Source organism: Gopherus flavomarginatus, chromosome 3, assembly GCF_025201925.1.
Source record: "Gopherus flavomarginatus isolate rGopFla2 chromosome 3, rGopFla2.mat.asm, whole genome shotgun sequence".
Lineage (NCBI taxonomy): Eukaryota > Metazoa > Chordata > Testudines > Testudinidae > Gopherus > Gopherus flavomarginatus.
In genome coordinates this window covers 45,027,284-45,048,014 of record NC_066619.1, presented here as the reverse complement: position 1 = coordinate 45,048,014, position 20,731 = coordinate 45,027,284, and the positions used below count along the sequence as shown (strand labels likewise).

The window sequence follows — 20,731 nt, the reverse complement described above, 5'->3', positions numbered from 1 at the left end:
GGGACACTTGGACAGCAGTAAGGAACGGTTCAACGAGAGGCTCAATGGGTGCTAGATGACAGTTGAATGTGCCTTTGGCAGATTAAAGGTGTGCTGGCGATGTCTTTGTGGCAGGTTGGACTTCACTGGGGACAATATTCCTATGGTCATAGCTGAGTGCTGTACATTGCATAACCTCTTTGATGCTAAGGATGAAAGGTCTGCTCAGGGTGGAGTGCTAACGGTGACCGCTTGACCACTGATTTTGAGCAGCCAGATACCAGGGCTGTCAGAGGAGCACATTAAAATTTTTAGTGCTTGTTTCAATTACTGTAAGTAATGAGCTTGTTGCTCACTGTAAGTGTCTAAGTCTAAACCTGCTCTGTATTGAGTCCAGCCTTTATGATAAAGGGCTCAATACTGCAGCATGTTCAGCACCTCACAGGAGTTGCTTAGCACCTTGCAGGATTGTGATCTACAGCCCCAATTCAGCAAAGCACTTAGCCACAGGCTTAGCTTTTAAGTACATGCTTAAGTGCTCTGATAAACTGGGGTCTACATTAGTACATTCTAAATCTAATATGTCATTAAGTAATATGTCTTAGACAAGGCAAGTGCGTTAAACAGCTCTTTCAATAGTTTAGATCAGCATAGAGCAGTTGATCTACAGCAACAAGTTTTTAAATATATAATAGAAAAAAAATCTATTGATATTATGTATGAGAAATACCATTGTGAATGGTTTCCACTGGTATGCCAAAAATAATAGTAACATTGAATAAGTGAGGTACATATTTTGAGAGTCTGAAAAAGTATTTTAACCAGAAATCAAATAAATTTGAGTGGTTTTCTTAATACCATTCTAAGCCATTTTCACATATATGCTGTAACTTTATAAAAATGCAATTATTTATAAGAACATGCTCTATCTCACTAAAATTTTCAGCAAAAATAAATAGACCATTTTAAAAGTTAGCCTTTGAAGCCTTAAATAGAGCACATTTACAGCAGCTCATTCTTTATACTTCTCATCTTATTTCTTTAGGATATTACAGATGTCCCTGCAACTAGAACAGAGAAACTTACAGAAAAAAGTTTGCTTTATTTTTGTTTTAAAAAAGGACTGATACACACAAGCCATATTTAAACACTTGATATCCACACCAAACTGTATACCTTAGCTCACACAGAATTGCATTGTGACTTCACAGGGCCACCCATTTTCATTCTCCAACTGAGCCTGAGGGAGTTACTGAATGACACAACCAATTCATCAAGCTCTGCCCACCACCTACGTGTAGTGCACAAGTTTGATGTTTGTCTTCATACCAGAGGTTAAGATTTCCACCTAAAGTTTATTTTTACATTTGAGTTACATTTCTTAAATATTGGTCTGCACAAAAGATTTAACAATTGGCCATTGAACGGAATGAGTGGTCACTAAATACAAACCCTTAATATTAATATTAACTAATTGGTAAATTAAGACTAAATGAGGCTTGAGTCCAGTCTGGCCAAAGGGGTTCCAACAACAAACAGTACGCAGATTTAATCAGATTGGAGGAGTCTTGATAATATGTATATTTAATATAAAAATTTAATTATTTGAAAAAGCTTATAATTTAAACAAAAATTATAACGTAATATACAAATCCACCTATCGTGATCCCTCTTATTCTACCAACTGCCAATTAAGCTTCCCTTTCATTTCTCTGTAGAAGCGTTTCATAGATCATATGCAAACCCCTCCATAGGAAACTTTGCCTCAAACACAAACTTTTAGTTCTGGATAAGAAGTGCTTTAAAAATCCCTTTAATCTCAAAGCAAGAGATCAACTATTTTACAAAATAAGCTTTTAAAGGGCAAACACACATATTCACAAAACAGACTAATCAAGTTACACTTTTCTTCACAATTACGTTTGTTAAATTATGAAAGAACTTTGGAGAAATTATGCAACATGATCTCATTCTAAATCTCATCAAGATGCAGACAAAAAAATTCAAAACATTTGACAACCCTAGGAATGTGCATGAAAGTTATTTTATTCAATTATTGTGTGTGATTTCAGTATGTCTCAAATTGCTAAAACATTCTAGAAGTAGCATGTAACAAAGTTTATTTCCATGTGTCCACTGGAGACTCAACATTTTATTTATAAATAACAAGATATGTTAAAGTTAAGATTACATTCCTTGCTGATAAAGTACAGTATTTACACAATCCAGTCTTGTCTGTATAAATAGTATATCTACATATATTAAACATTGGAAATAGTTGAGAGGAAAAATGTCAAGAGACTTCTTAGTTTGACTTGGCAAATAAAGTTAGCAGTAATCTTGCACATCTGCAAGATACCCATCTGCATCATCTCTCTCTCAGATGAAATCTTTAATTAACACTTGACAAAAAGCAGTTCCCATTTTGGCTGAGCATTTTTAGTAATCTGATGATATCATTAATAAAGCATCTGTCAACATACCAAAATTTCAGAATTATCTGGATTTCTAGAACTGACAGTGCTACTAAGAGGAAACATAATTACATGTACATCTCTTTTAACAATTCAATGAAGAATTTGCAGTGTGACACTCTCAAGGACTTGATCAAGGAATAAGATTAGATGGCTTTTGTTTTCGTTTTTCGGTGAATTATAGTGCTTATAAAAGTGAGACACTGATGACTTGTTAGAGACAGGCCAGTAGCATAAAGTAGAAAGGCCTGTGCAAGCTTCTTCACACAACCCTAACCAATGCACTTCAGTCCAGATCAGCTAATCTGGTCTTTTGCCTTTGTTGAACCAACACTACTAATCTTTCTATACTATAGTTTGTGCTGTGATTTTGCAGCACGGCTATCCAGTAGGCTGATGAAACTTGTATGACTAAGGCCAGATCTCAGAGGTGATGTTTTAGTACATTTGGTCACTGTGCCTCCTAGCAATGCAATGTAACTTCTAAAATATACATACTCTTAAAACATAAGCCATCCACAATACATTATCTGTGAAAGCACATTAACAAATGGCCAACAACCCTCATTGCTTTTCAGTTCTTGTCTGCCATCAAAGATAGTCTTTCATTGCTTTCCCATTTTAGAATTGAATTTGGTAATCTACTAAAATCTAGAAAAATGCTAGAAGTGATGAGTAAGTAGCTAAACTAGTGTATAGCAACCTGGTCAACCTATAACATGGCTACAGTAAAACCAAAATTTTTAAAAGTAAAATGAAATCTTAGTCAACAAATGTGCTAGCCTAAAAGGCAGAATCTCCAGAAGTTAAGGCAATTTCATACAGTACATTGTTTAAGGATTCACTCTATCCTCAACTTAGTGTTAGTTCTCTGGACTATACATTTTCCTATAGGAATAGACAGTCTGGGATGTTTTATACCATATTAAGTGATTCATCCCCTTGTGAGACCACATTTATGCAAAGAATTACTGCAAAGTTCAGAATACTTGAAGTAAAACACACGTACATGGCAACACAGGCTGTCAGGGAGACAAGCGATTCAATGAACTGCTTTCATCTCCTGCCGCACTAAGTTTGAGTGTTGTCAGCTTCCGAGGGGGATGCTGAGGACTCTTACGAAGGTTGTCGTCCATCTGCAGGAAAGAAAATGGAAGCTGAATCTGGCATACAGAAGAACACAGATGCATGCCAAGAGCCTTCAGTCATGAAGGTTTGTGTGAGTGGTCTCACCCTGCTATTTCTGCTCTCAGCCCAGGTCATAAAGGATGCTTTGGTTCCTCTCTCATCCCTAAACTCCTACTTGTGCTGAGATAGCTATTTATATCATGACGATAAGAGGTGGGACAGTTATGTGGGCTCTTCCTTGAATCATCTAACTGGGAGCACTGAGATAATGCTGTGGCTCACCTTCTCCAAGGAAGTACCTACGTTTTATGACAGCCAAATTCTGTTGGATCAAAAGTCATACAGCTGCCAAATTCAACTGGTGCATTAACCTGCTCAGCACCTGAAGCAACATTCAGCACCTTGCAGAAGTGTATTCTTTAATTTCAAAAGTGCTGCAGAGCAGTTGGAGGAATTTCAATTAGCTAATGATTTATAAAATATATTCCTAAAAGAGCATGATAAGAACTTTTCAAAGACATATTAAAAGCAATCTCTGAATAAAAGGATTTTAACTTCCCAGAAGAAATAAATGGAATTTGAAACACTCCACATAGAACAGTGCATAAAGTTCAGCAAATATGCTACAATCAATACCTAATGCAAGAAATTCTCCACATTATTCATGAACAAACCATTTGATACACTGACATTTTTCTCAATGTTATTTTCAGTCACATCTGGGTAGCATTTTTTAGTGAATTAATATGCTTGGTGTCCTCAAATATTTTCCCCAGTAATTTAGTTCTTATGAAAGGTTCTGACAGACAGCCTTGGAAACAAGTGCCCTTTACCAAGTACAGGACAGACTGGGGAACTTCTGACTGACCATTAACTAAAAAAACAAAAACGCAACAAGCATTAGAAGGAACAAATGTGGGATTAAAAATACAGGGTGAGTAGGGGAAAGAAGGAATGTTCCTAGACAGGGGATGACAAGTAGTTACATAGAAGACTCTCTGGGTCTTCAAACCGAAAGGAAAGGGCTTAAATGGATGTCCATACGGAGCAAGTTCCACATCTTAAAGCACACCTGAAAAAACTTTGTCAGTTGCCGATGTAAGTGGTGATGTGGACATCTCCAGATTACTAAGACTATTCACACAAGGCCCTGAACAGTTACATGGGAAGGACTTTTGGTCTCTAGCTCAGATGGATTATCTGAACTGCAGGCCTGATAGTGAAAAGCTGCCTCTCTCATTACCAATTCCTTTTTCAGGGAGAAATCTGGATTATTTGTAGGGACATGGTTAACCAAATTCTGCTGGTTAACAGCATTTATTCAAAAGAAAACTGCTGACATAAATTTGGAAGACGATAAAATTTGAGGCAGGGATTGTGTATTTTACATGTGTGTACAGTGACTAGCACAATGGGGCCTTGACCTGGGAATGAGGCCTGCAGGTGCTACTGCATCACAAATAATACATACTCCTATTAATATGTTGTGTTATCCTCCAGCATTTGAACACACAGTATTTCCTTTGTCAACAGTACTGCTTTGAATACAATGAAACAGTTACTTCAGGAAGAACAAGAATTTGTTACTGGTTTATTTTGAATTATGACATTATATTCATATTTTTCTATGTAAATTAGAACCTTAGCAAAGAAACAAGGAAAGAAAGAATTTGCATTGTAAAGTTACAATGATTATTTAGGGCAAGTCTACACTACAAAATTAAGTCAACCTAATTTACATTGACATACAGCCACCACAGTAATTGAACTGGTTTTACACAGCCACACTGTGCTCCTTGTGTCGGCGGTGCATGTCGTCACTTGGAGCACTTGCACCACTTTAACTGTCAGTGTGAGGCATTGTGGGACAGCATCTGAAACGCAGCAACAGTCGACGTATGCACTGGCACTGTGTTGACCTAACTACATCGATTTAAGTGCTACATCTCTCGCAGAGGTGGAGTTAGGAAGTTGGTATAATGAGTGAGTTACATCGGTGGGAGCTACATTTTAATGTAGATGCTTACAGAGTTATGTCAACATAAGCTACCTAACATCGACATAACTCTGAAGTGTAGACCAGGCCCCAATATGCAAGAATAGCTGGGAACAACAATGAAGTCACAAGAACTAATGGAAAATAAAGACTGAAGAAAAATAACCTTTTCAATCAAGTTGGATTCCTTATTTACAAGCTGTGTGAGTTTCTGTAGATTTGCATCTACCGTATCCTGTCCAGATGGAGAGAAGCCTAAAGCATCAAAGCAGAAAAGATGAAGATTGAAATGAAATTTAGAGGAGCTTCACAAGTCTATTGCAAAGCTTTTTTGGACAGAAAGATCATGCAGTTTTTCACCCCTATAAACAGGTCTTTATTAAAGAAACAGTTTGTATTGCAGACAATGTTTTGTTTCCAGTTAGAAATCCTGAACCTGAACTTCTATGTAGATATAGATACACCCTGCTAATTCTTACATGCTTTAAAGGAAAGAATTAAGTGGTTCTCAACCCTTTAAAAACCATGTCCTCATGTTACAACAACAAAAGAAAGTTTCAGGATCCTCCCTTAACTCAAAAAATTTGTGATTCTTCTCCTAACTCCATCTAGCCTTAAAGAAGACAGAAGAGCCATTTGCACAGAAGTTTGACAGCAAAGTTAAAGCTATAAGCAAGATTTGCGATAGTCAAATACTTAGGGCTTATCTTCACTACCGTGCTAAATTGGTGCTGCTGCACTGACGCAGTGGTGCCGATGTAGCATGTCTGGTGAAGATTCATTACATTGACAGGAGAGCACTGTCCCATTGACGTAATTACTCAACTCTACAAGAGGAGGAAGCTATGCCAGTGGGAGAGCGTCTCCTGCCAACATAGTGCGGTGTAAACACCGCTTTAAGTCAATGAAAGTTATGTCACTCAGGGGGGCAGTTTTTTCACACTCCTGAGTGACGTAACTTACATTAAATTAAGCAGTAGTGTAGACCAGTGGTTCTCAACCATGGGTCCAGGGACTCCTGAGGGGCCAAGAGCAGGTTTCGGGAGGGGGAGATGCCAAGCAGGGCCAGTATTAGACTCACTGGGGCCTGGAGTAGAAAGCCAAAGCCACACTGCATGGGGTTAAAGCCCAGGGCCCTGAGTCCCACTAGCCAGGGCTGAAGTCAAATTTGAGCAATGTACCTTTGGTGGTGCCTCTGTGGTGTGGGGCTCTAGACAACTGCCATGGTTGCTACCCCCTAACGCCGGTCCTGACTTTTATATGCAGAAAACCAGTTATTGTGGCACGGGTTGGCTGTGGAGTTTTTATAGCATGTTGGGGTGGAGGGGAGGGCCTCAAAAAAAAAAAAAAAAAAAGGTTGAGAACCCCTAGTGTAGACAAGCCCTTAGTCTTTAAAATGCAATGCTAATCTTAACTTGTCCAAAGTGGTTGAGAAGTTATGAACTCACCTCTTTTCCTTTCCCCATCCCAAGTCATTAGATATTTTAATGTAGGATTTCTAGACTGACTAGACAAGATTATTCTTGTACAACTGACATTGGTAACCTTTATCTACTGTACTGCAAGAGTACCCGTTTCCTTCCCAGATATATTCCATGCCTTCTATCCCTTCCCTCAGCCTTCCAAAGAAGGGGAAACCTCCCCCACAACACACACATTTAACACTATATCAGCTGGCAAATCAGAAGAGGTAATCTCAGTCTGGCTTTTTGAGTTTTTGTCAGTACTGTGTTTATATCTACATCCTAACATGAAATGCTGATGTACTGATGCCTCAGTTTGGGTCATCTTCAGGACTGAACCTGGGATCTCTGGATCTAAAAGCATGAAACTCTACTGCTTGAGTTAAAGGACCAGATCCATTGGCAGTAGCAAATGGGAAGCAGGAGCAAACTAAAACCTCTCACATTATCCCTTCTCTAGTGACGAGATAAAGACCCACACTATGGATCTTGGTGTCGCTTACACTGGCAAGTTGTTTTCTAGAAAAGGAAAATAAATCTGAGGCTACGTCTACACTACAGCATAAAATCGAAATTACTAAAACCGGTTTTATAAAACCGATATAAAATCAATTTTACGCGTCCACACTAGGGCACATTAATTCGGTGGTGTGCGTCCATGGTCCTAGGCTACCATTGATTTCCGGAGCTGTGCACTCTGGGTAGCTACATTAAAGGAATGAGACCAATAACTTCGATTTCCGTCCACACTAACCCTAAATTGATATAGTAATATCGATTTTAGGGTTACTCCTCTCGTTGGGGAGGAGTATAGAAATCGATTTTAAGAGCCCTTAAAATCGATTTAAAGTGCCTTGTAGTGTGGACGGGTACAGAGTTAAATCGATTTAACGCTGTTTAAATCGATTTAACTGTGTAGTGTGGACCAGGCCTGACAGTGAAGGGGCAGATTCTAGATACAGGAGGAAAAATTGGTAAATAAAGGCCAAGTGTTGTCATCCTTTATTAAGCAAAACCTCCCCCTGATGTTAATGGGAGAACTGCGCAATTTAAGGACCACCAAATTTGGCCATATAGACTTAAGTTATCTTCTTAACACAAAGGAGGTGTCTGTTTAGGCTGCAGCAACAAAGATGAAGAAGAGGAACAATCAAGTTTCTCAGTTTCATACATCAGAATAACAAAAGTAGATTTGTTCCCATTTCCAAATACACCTCTATCTCAATATAACACGACCTGATATAACACAAATTCAGCTATAATGCGGTAAAGCAGTGCTCTGGGCGGGCGGGGCTGCACACTCCGGTGGAAGTTCGATATAACGCGGTTTCACCTATAACGCAGTAAGATTTTTTGGCTCCTGAGGACAGCATTATATCGAGGTAGAGGTGTAATATACGATAAGAGAAAGAGGCAGGAGAAGCTACTTAAAAATGTTAAACAAATGCTGTTGTCACTCCACTGTTCAAAAGCATTACTTTATCCTACTATACAACTTGAGAACTGATCATGACTCAATTTCTTCTCCACGACCTCAACATGAAAAGCCACAGGCCAAAGTTGTAGCTTTGTAACTGACTAATATAGCTTCAATTTGGCATCCAATGGGAAGAGGCATCCTTCTTTTGGATATAGTATACATGTTGAAGAAGAAAAACAAACATGACTTACCTGTAACGTTAAGTCTAAAGTAGCCACTCAGGATGTCATCACAGAAGCGACACAGGTTGGAAAGCTGTTTCAAGTGCTCTTGTAATTGGACTCTAGGGAAGTGCACTTTATAAAGAGGTGCGAGAAAACCAAATACAAAGGCATCTAAGGTTGTAGGCCTATAGCGAATGTAAAAACAGACAAAACATTAACAATGCAGTACTCCATAAACCAATTTCTGAGCACACACCAAACAAATGCAAAGCACAATTTAACCAATTATTCTGGGACTCCATCACACCATCAGCTGGGTGCACATCTACTGACTTTAGAGCTTCTGAATTTGAGAGGGCCCTACACGCTCAAGCAGCATAATTTCAGAATTAAAATTCAGCCCTGCTTCCATGTATGGTAGGCATTCAAGTCACATTACAAACCATTTTTTGCACCACCTCTGGAACAGTGTGGTCTCTTGTGCAGAGACCAAGTGAACAAACTTATGCAGGGAAACAGAATCCACTCACAGGCCACAAAGCACTAGTACATTAAGCATTACAGCCCATAAACAGAAGTGTGGGGGGGATCACTGAATCAATTTAGATAACTACTACACCTTTGCCCTCCCTTTTCCTGCTTCCAAATCACCCAGAACTACTTTGGAGAGAGCTGCTGAGCTAGCACACATGGGATGTCCACCTGCACAGTAGACTTCCTGTGGGTATACTGTATCCAGGGCCTTCCACACTTGGGGATTGAGGCAGCATGATGTGGCCAAAATTGGGAGTTTGCTACAGTTAAAGTGGATGGGCCTGGTTTTAATTATCCTGTTCAAGCAACGGCCATCACCAGAAAAAGGCATATAAATAAGTGGAGAAAGCACAGAAGGTTCTAGTGAAAAAATCATCATCATCTTTGGTTCACCAAGCCCCCTGGCTGAACAGGCTGACACTGAAGTACTATGTTTCTTTATAACATATACATTTCTCTTCAGATCTTACCTCCAAAGATAAATGTTAAACATGAACCTCTTGTGGAGCAGCATGAGACATTCTTGCAATTATTCAATAATGTCAGAGCATGCAGTATGTGAGATGACTATCAATCATAAAAAATACACTCACGTATTTCCAAAGAAAAACTGAGATGTTCCCAATCTGTTTGATAGAAGATTTAGGCACTCCTTGCCATCTCTGTATATCTAACAAGAGAAAAATTGACCTAAGAGCAATAAAAAGTGGGAAGACTAGTATGCAGAACAGCGTTTATCATTACACAACATAAGTCTCCATTTCAGTTCTTCCCCTTGTCAGTACCAATTTGTGACCTACGCTACTCATAAAGCAAAGCATACCTGTGCTTCTACTTCACTCAAACTGTAAAGTGGAGGCTCTCCCCTCGTCAGTAGGATCCTGTTAAGTGCTTCCCTGGACATCTTCCCAGGTAGATACAAACTCAATGGAAACGGAATCCTTGAAGCAAACCATGGCTTTGTCACAGTACAGTAATTTTCAGCCTCGACCCAGAATGTGTGCAGCTGTATCAACATAGTGAAGAACATGAACAAGAGTTATTAGGAATTCTAATGAAAATAATATGCTTCTCTTTATAAAGACTGTTAAGGTTCTCTGTTACACAAATAATAGGAATTTTCATAGTATTAAAAAAAGCAAGCAGGCTCCTTACTAAATTATATTCCCACACACAAGGCATTAAGAGAGAGTTAAGGCTGTAACTATGCTCCTATTAAATTAAGACATTAGGACATTGTAGTTAATGCATAACATTCAGAGTGAAGGTTATGGTGCAGTGTTGATGTCATAGGAAAAGATTATATCACTATCACACACTATATCCTTCCCTGAGGAACAAAATGAGGGAATGGGTTTGAGACAGTTACAGAACTAAGTGGGATGAGGAAGATATTGGTGTTTATTTCTCTCAGGAAGTAGATGAAAGTGAAGACACTAGGTTAAAATCAGCATCAGTCTGTGAGATTTGGTAGACCTGTAGTATGGTAGGTAATGGTTTCCTGTTCAAACTGGAGCCAAAGTCATACAACTCCAATATAGAGGTAATCCTAGTAGCTACAGAGTTCTACATCTTTACTGTAATTCACAGTATGCTGCTGAGGGCTTGTGGCCTATGGTAGATGTGACTGAGGTATGGAGGCTACTGGTGGACTGTTAGAATGTGGATATTAATAGAGTCAGAGTTAAGGTTGTTAGAGAACCTTAATTTTGAATCAGAGTAGCAGCCGTGTTAGTCTGTATCTGCAAAAAGAACAGGAGTACTTGTGGCACCTTAGAGACTAACTAATTTATTTGAGCATAAGCTTTCGTGGGCTACAGCCCACTTCACTGGATGCATAGAATGGAACATATAGTTATACTGGCACTAGAAAAGGTTCAGCAAAGGGCAACTAAAATGATTAGGAGTTTGGAGAGGGTCCCATATGAGGAGAGATTAAAGAGGCTAGGACTTTTCAGCTTGGAAAAGAGGAGACTAGGGGGATATGATAGAGGTATATAAAATTATGAGTGATGTGGAGAAAGTAGATAAGGAAAAGTTATTTACTTATTCCCATAATACAAGAACTAAGGGTCACCAAATGAAATTAATAGGCAGCAGGTTTAAAACAAATAAAAGGAAGTTTTTCTTCGCACAGCGCACAGTCAACTTGTGGAACTCCTTACCTGAGGAGGTTGCGAAGGCTAGGACTATAACAGCGTTTAAAAGAGAACTGGATAAATTCAAGGAGATTAAGTCCATTAATGGCTATTAGCCACGATGGGTAAGGAATTGCATCCCTAGACTCTGTTTGCCAGAGGGTGGAGATGGATGGCAGGAGAGAGATCACTTGATCATTGCCTGTCAGGTTCACTCCCTCTGGGGCACCTGGCATTGGCCACTATCAGTAGACAGGATACTGGGCTAGATGGACCTTTGGTTTGACCCAGTATGGCCATTCTTATGTTCTTATAGTAAGGAGATATATATACGCATACAGAGAACATAAAAAGGTGGGAGCTGCCTTACCAACTCTAAGAAGCTAATTAATTAAGAGAAAAAACTTCTGTAGTGATGATCAAAATAGCCCATTACAGACAGTTTGACAAGAAGGTGTAAGGATATTTAACACGGGGAAATAGATTCAATATGTGTAATGGCTCAGCCATTCCCAGTCTCTATTCAAACCTAAACTGATGGTATCTAGTTTGCATATTAGTTCAAGTTCCGCAGTTTCTCGTTGGAGTCTGTTTTTGAAGCTTTTCTGTTGCAAAATTGCCATCTTTAAGTCTGTTACTGAATGACCAGAGAGGCTGAAGTGTTCTACTGGTTTTTGAATGTTATAATTCCTGATGTCAGATTTGTGTCCATTTATTCTTTTGCATTGAGACTGTCCGGTTTGGCAGTTTGATAGCTGCTTTCAACTACCTTGTCTCCCCCGAAAATTTTGGAAGCAGTTAGAAGTACTATCAAAATTGGGCCTAAAAAAGGAAGTACGTTGCAGCCATAACTGTGGTGTGACTGCTATGTCTCCACAGTCAACACCAATGACCATCTCCCATAAGAATCCTTTTGGAGCAATGCATGCTGCCTAACACCTTCACAGATACAAATATTTACTAATAATGTATAGCCTGCTCCATTCGGTGTCTGAAAGCATTCATCACCCTTTCTCTGAAAACCAAGTTCCTTTAAAATGTCTCACATTAGGCACTATTTAATTATTAATCACTTTTTATCTTGACCATCATTCTATGTTAGTAGATGCTTACCACAGCAGGAAGCAGTTTTTCTTCAAGTAGTGCAATGTATGCCAGTGTGTCAGCTCCTTGTTTTGCAGATAGTTCATAATCAGCATTGTACTTCTGTCAAGTTAAAAAACACACATGCAACACACACAGTGTCACATGAACATTCTCACACAGAAAAGAAGTCCCACAACTGGTGACTTCTGTAGAGCTAAACAGTTATTAAGCAGGTCAAGTAACCAAAATAATTTTAAGTCCTTCAATCTAAGAACGGAAAATGTATACCTACTGAAGTTTCCTTCCTTTAATCACCCATACCCGCTAAGCTAAACCTCTCCCTGCCCAACCTCTCTACTCCTCCCAGTATCCTCAGCCTCCACAGGGGAGGAAGGTCCAGAAAAACAGCCTGCCTTTAACTGCTTTCCAAGCAGCAGCAGAGTAAAACAGCTGCAAAAAGTATTACTCAGGTCCCAATACTGTACTGAACTCCTCCAGCAGATAGCTCTCTCAATTTTCTGTAAAGCCTCATGCACATATGGTGATGTATAAAGAATAAACCAAAACATTCTTTTATTTGTTATTTTTCAAAGTTACCATTTTAGAAATGTAAACACTGTCTGAATGCTAAAGGTACCATAGACCAAATTCTAGACTCAATTACACTGAAGTCAACAAATCAATTCCATTTAAGTCAGCTGAGATCAGAATCTGACCCCTGATGTTTAGCCTTATAGTTCACTGCACAAGGAAAGAAAAGAGAAGTGGATATGTGTATAAACTATTCTGTACCATTCCTGGTTTCTAGAGCAGAAGTGAGAAACGTCTCGAAGAACATAAGGCTAAGAGATACACACAAATTTATGCAGGTATACATTTGTTCCTTTTAAAAGGTGACCTGCAACAGATTTTTTGTTAAATGGGTCTTGTGCCCACTTTTTCAGTCTTTACATTGTATAAAGAGGATTTGGAAGTTTGTTTTGTAAAAAAAGAGACAAGTTTTGACATATTGGGAGCGTTAATGCTTTTCTTCCCAGTTTTTGTGGAAGACCTCTTGGATATCTCGGAGGATGCATATTGTTCGTTCTCACACCTTGATTGGACAGAGAGAGGTATTGAATCTCTAGCCGATGTCTTTTCTCCAAGAGGTTCCTTAGTCATTGATGTCTAAAATTCTTGGGGTTAACACCTATTTAACAGTGTGATTAAAAATCCTTTCCCAGCTTTCACTCTCTTAATTCTTCTGATGTCATACTATCACTAACTTTCTAGTCATCAGCGACTCTTCCAGGCGAGACAGGAACTGAATTTCTAATGTAAAAACAAAGCAAGGGGAAAAAAGAGAGACAATACCATTTTAGGCCCTCTTCCTACATTATAAAGAAGGAAAAACTGTACAAACCAACTCCCACCCTTTGCAGATTACTTAACATTCTAGATGCAGCTCACCAAAAGTAAAACTGTACATTGCCAAAATGTGCATCACTAAAAATGATTCCAGATTTTCTTTGTTTTGCTATTCAAAAAATCCCCACAGCAGATTAAAAATAATAGCGGTTTTAAAGTAAAATAAAAATTTCTGTTAGAGTAATCCAGTTATGTAAAAACTTGATATAAAAATGTGATCTATAAATACCAGCAACATTAGAAAAAGATTAGCTATTTGAACACTTAATATACAACTCAGGCTGGGTCAGCCTGCTTAATGAAGCTTTTGTTGTTTGTTCTATATTTAAACCTTAGAAGGGTTAAAGTTAATCCTTCTTAAACAGTTAACCATGGTCCACACTCTGCCACCCTTATTTATGCTAGAGAGGCAATTACTTATGAGTAGTCAAAATGAAGTGACCTAGTGCTACTCTACAAAAGTAAGAGTTGCAGAATCGAGCTTCATGTTATTAGAAACCATCTATATGGATATTTACAGATAAATATTGAGAGACAGGTAGAAATGTTACATGACAGAGGAAAAAAACAAGTTGCAAATTAAATTAAACTGAACTAAACCCAACACTTCTCTTTAGCAAGTTAGAAACTCACCTGTTTTCTTAAGAAGTTTAGTATTTTTGCTGGCTGAGCAATAACTGTGTCTTCTGATATTAACACTGGCACATCTCCTAAGAAGTGAGAATTATACTGTCAACAGAATTTACACCGGACACTTTCAGTCTAATTTGAAATGGGCCCTAATCCAGCAAACACTGATGCAAGTGTTTAGCTTTACATAACAAAGAACTTCATTAAGGTTGTGTGTGTGTTTGCACAATCAGGGCCATAGTTAGCACAAAAAAGAATCCATACAAAGGCAGGACCACATCACAGTCAGACTGAAGTCACTGGCATATGCTGGGTGCTTGGCACTTTTGAAAAGCAGGCTACTTCTTTAGGTACCTAACTGTAGATTCCTATTTAAAAATTTCAGCCTGTAAACCTACAACTTGTACACACAACTAGTCTGTTAGCCCATTCTCTCATCTTTCTCCTCCATTTGTTTTAACCTTCAGTGATGTCTTGCCTTAAACTGGGACCACAATTTAATCTGAGCAGGCAGATCCCTGCACCCTTATGGAACCTCACTGACTTCAGTGGGACTCCTCACAATGGTGTGAGGGTCCATCTGAACACACCAGATTGCAGGATTGGGGTTTAAGATTGTAAACTCTTTGGGACAGCCTACAGCAGTGGTCCCCAAACTGTGGGGTGTCCCCCACTCAGGAGGCATGGAGAAACATTCCAGGGGGGCATGGTGAGGCCCAGGCCAGCCCCCTTGGAGGACAGGGAGGGAAGGCCACCCAGCCCTGTTCTGCCTCCAGCTCTGCAGGTCCCAGACCTGTCCCCAGCAAAGGCCCCGTCTCCCAGCCATTGCTCTGCTCTCGGCCCTGGACACAGCCCAGACCAGCTCCCACAGGGGGCGAGAAGAGAGTGGCACACAGTTCCACTCTGGCTCTGCCCCAGCCCTGCCTCCAGCTGAGGCCCCAGCTTTGGCTTCTGGCCATGACCACGGCCTGGTCACAGCCCCACTCCCAGCCACGACTCCGCTCCCGCCTGCAGCTCTTCTGCCAACCCCAGTTCTGCTCCCAGCTGCAGTTCCAGCCCTGGTTCCCAACGGGGCGCATACAGATTATATTTATAGGAAGGGGGGGGCATGACCTTAAAATGTTTGGGGACCAGTGGCCCACAGAGTCTCTCTTATAGGGAAAGGAGTCCAGGAGAGCTGGATGTATTTTAAAGAATCTTTATTGAGGTTGCAGGAACAAACCATCGCCATGTGTGGAAAGAAAAGTAAATATTGCAGGCGACTAGCTTGGCTTATCCTTGCTGATCTTAAACACAAAAAAGAAGCTTACAAGAAGTGGAAGCCTGGACAAATGACCAGGGAGAAGTATAAAAATATTGTTCAGGCATGCAAGAGTGAAATCAGGAAGGCCAAATCACACTTGGAGTTGCAGCTAGCAAGACATGTTAAGAGTAACAAGAAGGGTTTCTTCAGGTATGTTAGCAACAAGAAGAAAGTCAAGGAAAGTGTGGGCCCCTTACTGAACGAGGGAGGCAACCCAGTGACACAGGATGTGGAAAAAGCTAATGTACTCAATCCTTTTTTTGCCTCTGTCTTCATGAACAAGGTCAGCTCCCAGACTACTGCACTGGGCAGCACAGTATGGGGAGGAAGTGACCAGCCCTCTGTGGAGAAAGAATTGGTTCGGGACTGTTTAGAAAAGCTGGACGAGCACAAGTCCATGGGGCTGGAAGTATTGCATCTGAGGGTGCTAAAGGAGTTGGCGGATGTGACTGCAGAGCTATTGACCATTATCTTTGAAAACTCATGGTGATCGGGGGAGGTCCCAGATGACTGGAAAAAGGCTAATGTGGTGCCCATCTTTAAAAAAGGGAAGGAGGAGGATCCAGAAGCTACAGGCCAGGCAGCCTCACCTCAGTCCCTGGAAAAATCATGGAGCAGGTCCTCAAGGAATCAATTCTGAAGCACTTAGAGGAGAGGAAGGTGATCAGGAACAGTCAGCATGGATTCACCAAGAGCAAGTCATGCCTGACTAACCTAATTGCCTTTTATGACGAGATAACTGGCTCCATGGATGAGGGGAAAGCAGTGGATGTGTTATTCCTTGACTTTAGCAAAGCTTTTGATACAGTCTCCAACAGTATTCTTGCCAGCACGTTAAAGAAGTATGGGATGGATGAATGGACTATAAGGTGGATAGAAAGCTGGCTAGATCGTCAGGCTCAAGGGGTAGTGATCAATGGCTCCATGTCTAGTTGGCAGCCGGTATCAAGCAGAGTGCTCCAAGGGTCGGTCCTGGGGCCGGTTTTGTTCAATATCTTCATTAATGATCTTAAGGATAGCGTGGACTGCACCCTCAGCAAGTTTGCAGATGACACTAAACTGGGAGGAGTGGTAGATACACTGGAGGATAGGGATAGGATACATAGGGACCTAGACAAATTAGAAGATTTGGTCAAAAGAAATCTGATGAGGTTCAACAAGGACAAGTGCAGAGTCCTGCACTTAGGACAAAAGAATCCCATGCACTGCTACAGACTAGGGACCAGATGGCTAGGTAGCAGTTCTGCAGAAAAGGACCTAGGGGTTACAGTGGACGAGAAGCTGGATATGAGTCAACAGTGTGCCCTTGTTGCCAAGAAGGCTAACGGCATTTTGGGCTGTATAAGTACGGGCACTGCCAGCAGATTGAGGGACGTGATCATTCCCCTCTATTCGACATTGGTGAGGCCTCATCTGGAGTACCGGGTCCAGTTTTGGACCCCACATTACAAGAAGGATGTGGAAAAATTGGAAAGAGTCCAGTGGAGGGCAACAAAAATTGTTAGAGGGCTGGAGCACATGACTTATGAGGAGAGGCTGCGGAAACTGGGATTGTTTAGTCTGCAGAAGAGAAGACTGAGGGGTGATTTGATAGCTGCTTTCAACTACCTGAAAGGGAGTTCCAAAGAGGATGGATCTAGACTATTCTCAGTGGTATCAGATGACAGAACAAGGAGTAATGGTCTCAAGTTACAGTGGGGGAGGTTTAGATTGGATAATAGGAAAAACTTTTTCACTAGGAAAGTGGTGAAGCACTGGAATGGGTTACCTAGGGAGATGATGGAATCTCCTTCCTTAGAGGTTTTTAAGGTCAGGCTTGACAAAGGCCCGGCTTGGATGATTTAGTTGAGGATTGGTCCTAGTTTGAGCAGGGGGTTGGACTAGATGACCTCCTGAGGTCCCTTCTACCCCTGATATTCTATGATATTATATATTTGTACAGTACCTAGCACAATGGGACTAGATTTGGTTGGGTCTTTATCTGCTACCGTAATACAAGTAAATAAGACTCTTATTAGTGAACCAGAGTTTTGGAGAATTAGATGAATTTAAAATGTTCTTTCCTTACAGTTACTTGTTGAAAAACACAAACTTTATGAGCAAATATGTTAAATTGGTTCCTGATGCAATTCACTCAAGTCAAAGAGATATACCAGGGATGAATTTGGCCCTACAAGTCATAAGGGGCCAAGTTCTGTGTGGATATAAGTGGTACACAAGCTAATCATGTGACAGGTAAAAGTGGCAAATTAGTTTAACTTACACTGATTTGGTTTCCAGAGTTGTGCAAAAGAAATGCAATTTACATGCCAGTGGCGAAGGAAATAAACTAGCAGGAGGGTCCAAAATAAAGGCCTCTCTAGCATCTTATCTTAAACTCACCTCTTAGTTGTATTTCTCATACACCCTCCTTTTGATCCACCTTTGTGCAAATTCAGCATGGTTTTGCACATTCAGATTGGTGCAAATTATACTTGACGCTTACACTCATCTTCCAACCAAGTTACACCTAGTTTAAAGGAACACTCGTAACTTGATAATCTAATTTCCATTTGAAAGTTCTGTGGCTACTATTCTGAATAGTAACAAATAACCTCTAGCTATACTGTGCTGAAAGATTAGAAATTTTTTATTTTTTTCTGATTCAATTTGTTTACTTTGTGTGTTTGACAAAACTATAGGTATAGTCAGTTTCAGTGTTTTGTTGATTGTCAGTTGTACAAATTTACATAGTGATCCAGGACATACTATTTATACCCTCCAGATGGCACTTTACTGTCATATAATTTCCAGGCTTGATGTTGTAAACATATTTACATTCATGTTTAACTTCATTAATGTGAGTAGACCCACTGAAGTCAAATAGATTACTCGCATGTGTAAAAGTTTGGCATGTACATACAAGTGTTTGCAAGCTAAGGCCTTGATTCGTCAAATGGCTAGTGTGTGTCCAGGAAAAAAAAATTACAAAAGCAAATACCTTTTGGAGCTCTCCATGAGTTATCAATAGCATTCACTTTCACTGGAGCACCAGAAAATCTGGCATAAGCCTGCAATAAAAGTTGCATTAAAAATTCTAGTCAGCATTTCCAAAAAAAGGTGATCTCTAAGAATTGATATCACTAAACTAGAGCACTTCTGGGTAGCCATGTTGTTATTGGTACATGATCTAAACTTCATTATGCACATTCAGTGTATTTTTAACAGATAGATGACTAACATTAACCCTTTTGTGCTAAGAGTTAGAATTTCTTGCTGTAACTTGTATTTATACTAATTGCTAAAGGGTTGATTTAGGCAGTTTCAGGCAGTGGTGGTTAGCTAGAATGATTTTTAAATGTCAGAATTCTTCTAGGAAACTATGAGTTAAGAATAATGTCCTGACAACATCAGTGCCATACTGCAAACAGATAATCCAAGTATCCAAACTAACCCTATGTTGTAGAGAGACCTTGGAATTATGTGACTAGGCATTACTATGGGCTCTAGAGCAGGGGTGGCCAACCTGTGGCTGCGGAGCCACATCCGACTCTTCAGAAGTTAATATGAAGCTCCCTATATAGGCACCGACTCTGCGGCTGGAGCTACAGGCGCCAACTTTCCAATGTGCCCGAGGGTGCTCACTGCTCAACCCATGGCTCTGTCACAGGCCCTGCTTCCACTCCTCCCTTCCTGCCTCCTCCCCTGAGCCTTCCGTGTCATCGCTCCTCCTCCTCCCTCCCAGAGCCTCCTGTACCCCGCGATAACAGCTGATCAGGAGGTGCAGGGAGAGAGGGGGAAGTGCTGACCCGGCTGCTGGTGGGTGGGAGGTGTTAGGAGCCCGTGGTGGGGGAGGGAGAGAGCTGATGGAGGGGCTGCTGATGTATTACTGTGGCTCTTTGGCAATGTACACTGGTAAATTCTGGTTCCTTCTCAGATTCAGACTGGCCACCCCTGCTCTAAAGACTACATGGAAAAAGACATGGCAGCAATTCACTACCTCCTGACCATGCAATCTCACCTGTGCAGGCTCAATGACTTCAGGGCAGCTCTGCAATGGTGTAAAAGTCCACCAAAGCAGATCAGATATCAGGATTAGTATTTTAGGTTGTGAATTCCTCAGACTGTCATTTAGGGTTAAAGAAATAATTTTCCATACTGAACAATCACCAAAGACACAGAAGTGAACAATAATGTTGCTACACTTCAATTAATGGGCTTTTTGCTCACCTCTGCCAATAGCACTTGCCAGGGAAGGCAGCATCGCTTTCCTGTAGCCTACACAGAGTCTCATGATAGCTATAAATAACGCGCCATTCGGTATCAGGGAACCGGCCGGCGGCATGAACTGTAACACACGTCAGACACAGGCCAGTGATGGAAGGGAACCGCTTCCCGGAGTTATTTCAACGGCCACAGCCCGGGGTAGGATTTCCCGCGGCCGGGCAGGGCACGGACGGGGCTCTAGCCGGGGGCCGCGCTGCAACGGGAGCGGAGGCCGTTTGCGATCGCCGAAGGCAGCCGGCTCCGCCGAAACGAAGACGGGAACTAGGACCCTGCGCCCGACAACAGCACCCGGGCAGCTGCAGCGGCAGAGCCTCCCCAACCGCCCCCAGTGCCGCCCCGCTGGGGTCATCCCGGTCCGCGAGCCGATCGGGCGCCAGCTACTTCCCCTCCCCACCTCCCACGAGCTGATTGGGTCAACCCGCCCGGCCGTTACCATGACAATCAAGGACTCCGTGTGCACGGACGGCAGCCCCCAGTCTCCTCCCCAGCAGCTCAGCTCCATAGGAGACGCCATCTTGCCGCGGCCCTTTTGCCCCCGGAAGTGCTCGCTTCCGCCTCGTGCCTTCCGGCGGGTTCTGTGCCCCCGGGACGCGTGTGGCGCGAGCACTTGTGGCCTCGCGCTGCCGGCGCCCGGTGGAAGGGGTTCTGCCTGCGGACTGCAGCGCTAGCGCGTGTCGCGGAAT

General features: G+C 41.3%; 2 protein-coding genes across 3 annotated transcripts in view; one reads left to right on the top strand and one right to left on the bottom strand.

Annotated features, from left to right (window-relative positions):
- Positions 1–20,731, top strand: part of LOC127047924 (cardiomyopathy-associated protein 5-like) — a 478,816-nt gene that overhangs the window by 124,788 nt on the left and 333,297 nt on the right. The gene's annotated exons all lie outside the window — the stretch shown is intronic.
- Positions 1,062–20,610, bottom strand: MTX3 (metaxin 3). Of its 2 annotated transcripts, XM_050947098.1 has the most exons (9): positions 20,482–20,610; positions 18,763–18,832; positions 14,483–14,559; positions 12,470–12,562; positions 10,042–10,224; positions 9,812–9,888; positions 8,712–8,869; positions 5,744–5,832; positions 1,062–3,589 (listed from the first exon to the last, which is right to left on the bottom strand). In XM_050947098.1, the coding sequence occupies exons 1-9, from the start codon at positions 20,560–20,562 to the stop codon at positions 3,479–3,481; spliced, it is 939 nt and encodes a 312-aa protein (XP_050803055.1). In that variant the 5' UTR covers positions 20,563–20,610; the 3' UTR covers positions 1,062–3,478. The 2 variants fall into 2 exon arrangements, with proteins under 2 accessions (XP_050803055.1, XP_050803056.1); XM_050947099.1 differs by lacking the exon at positions 5,744–5,832 and having other exon boundaries at positions 3,484–3,589; positions 20,482–20,602.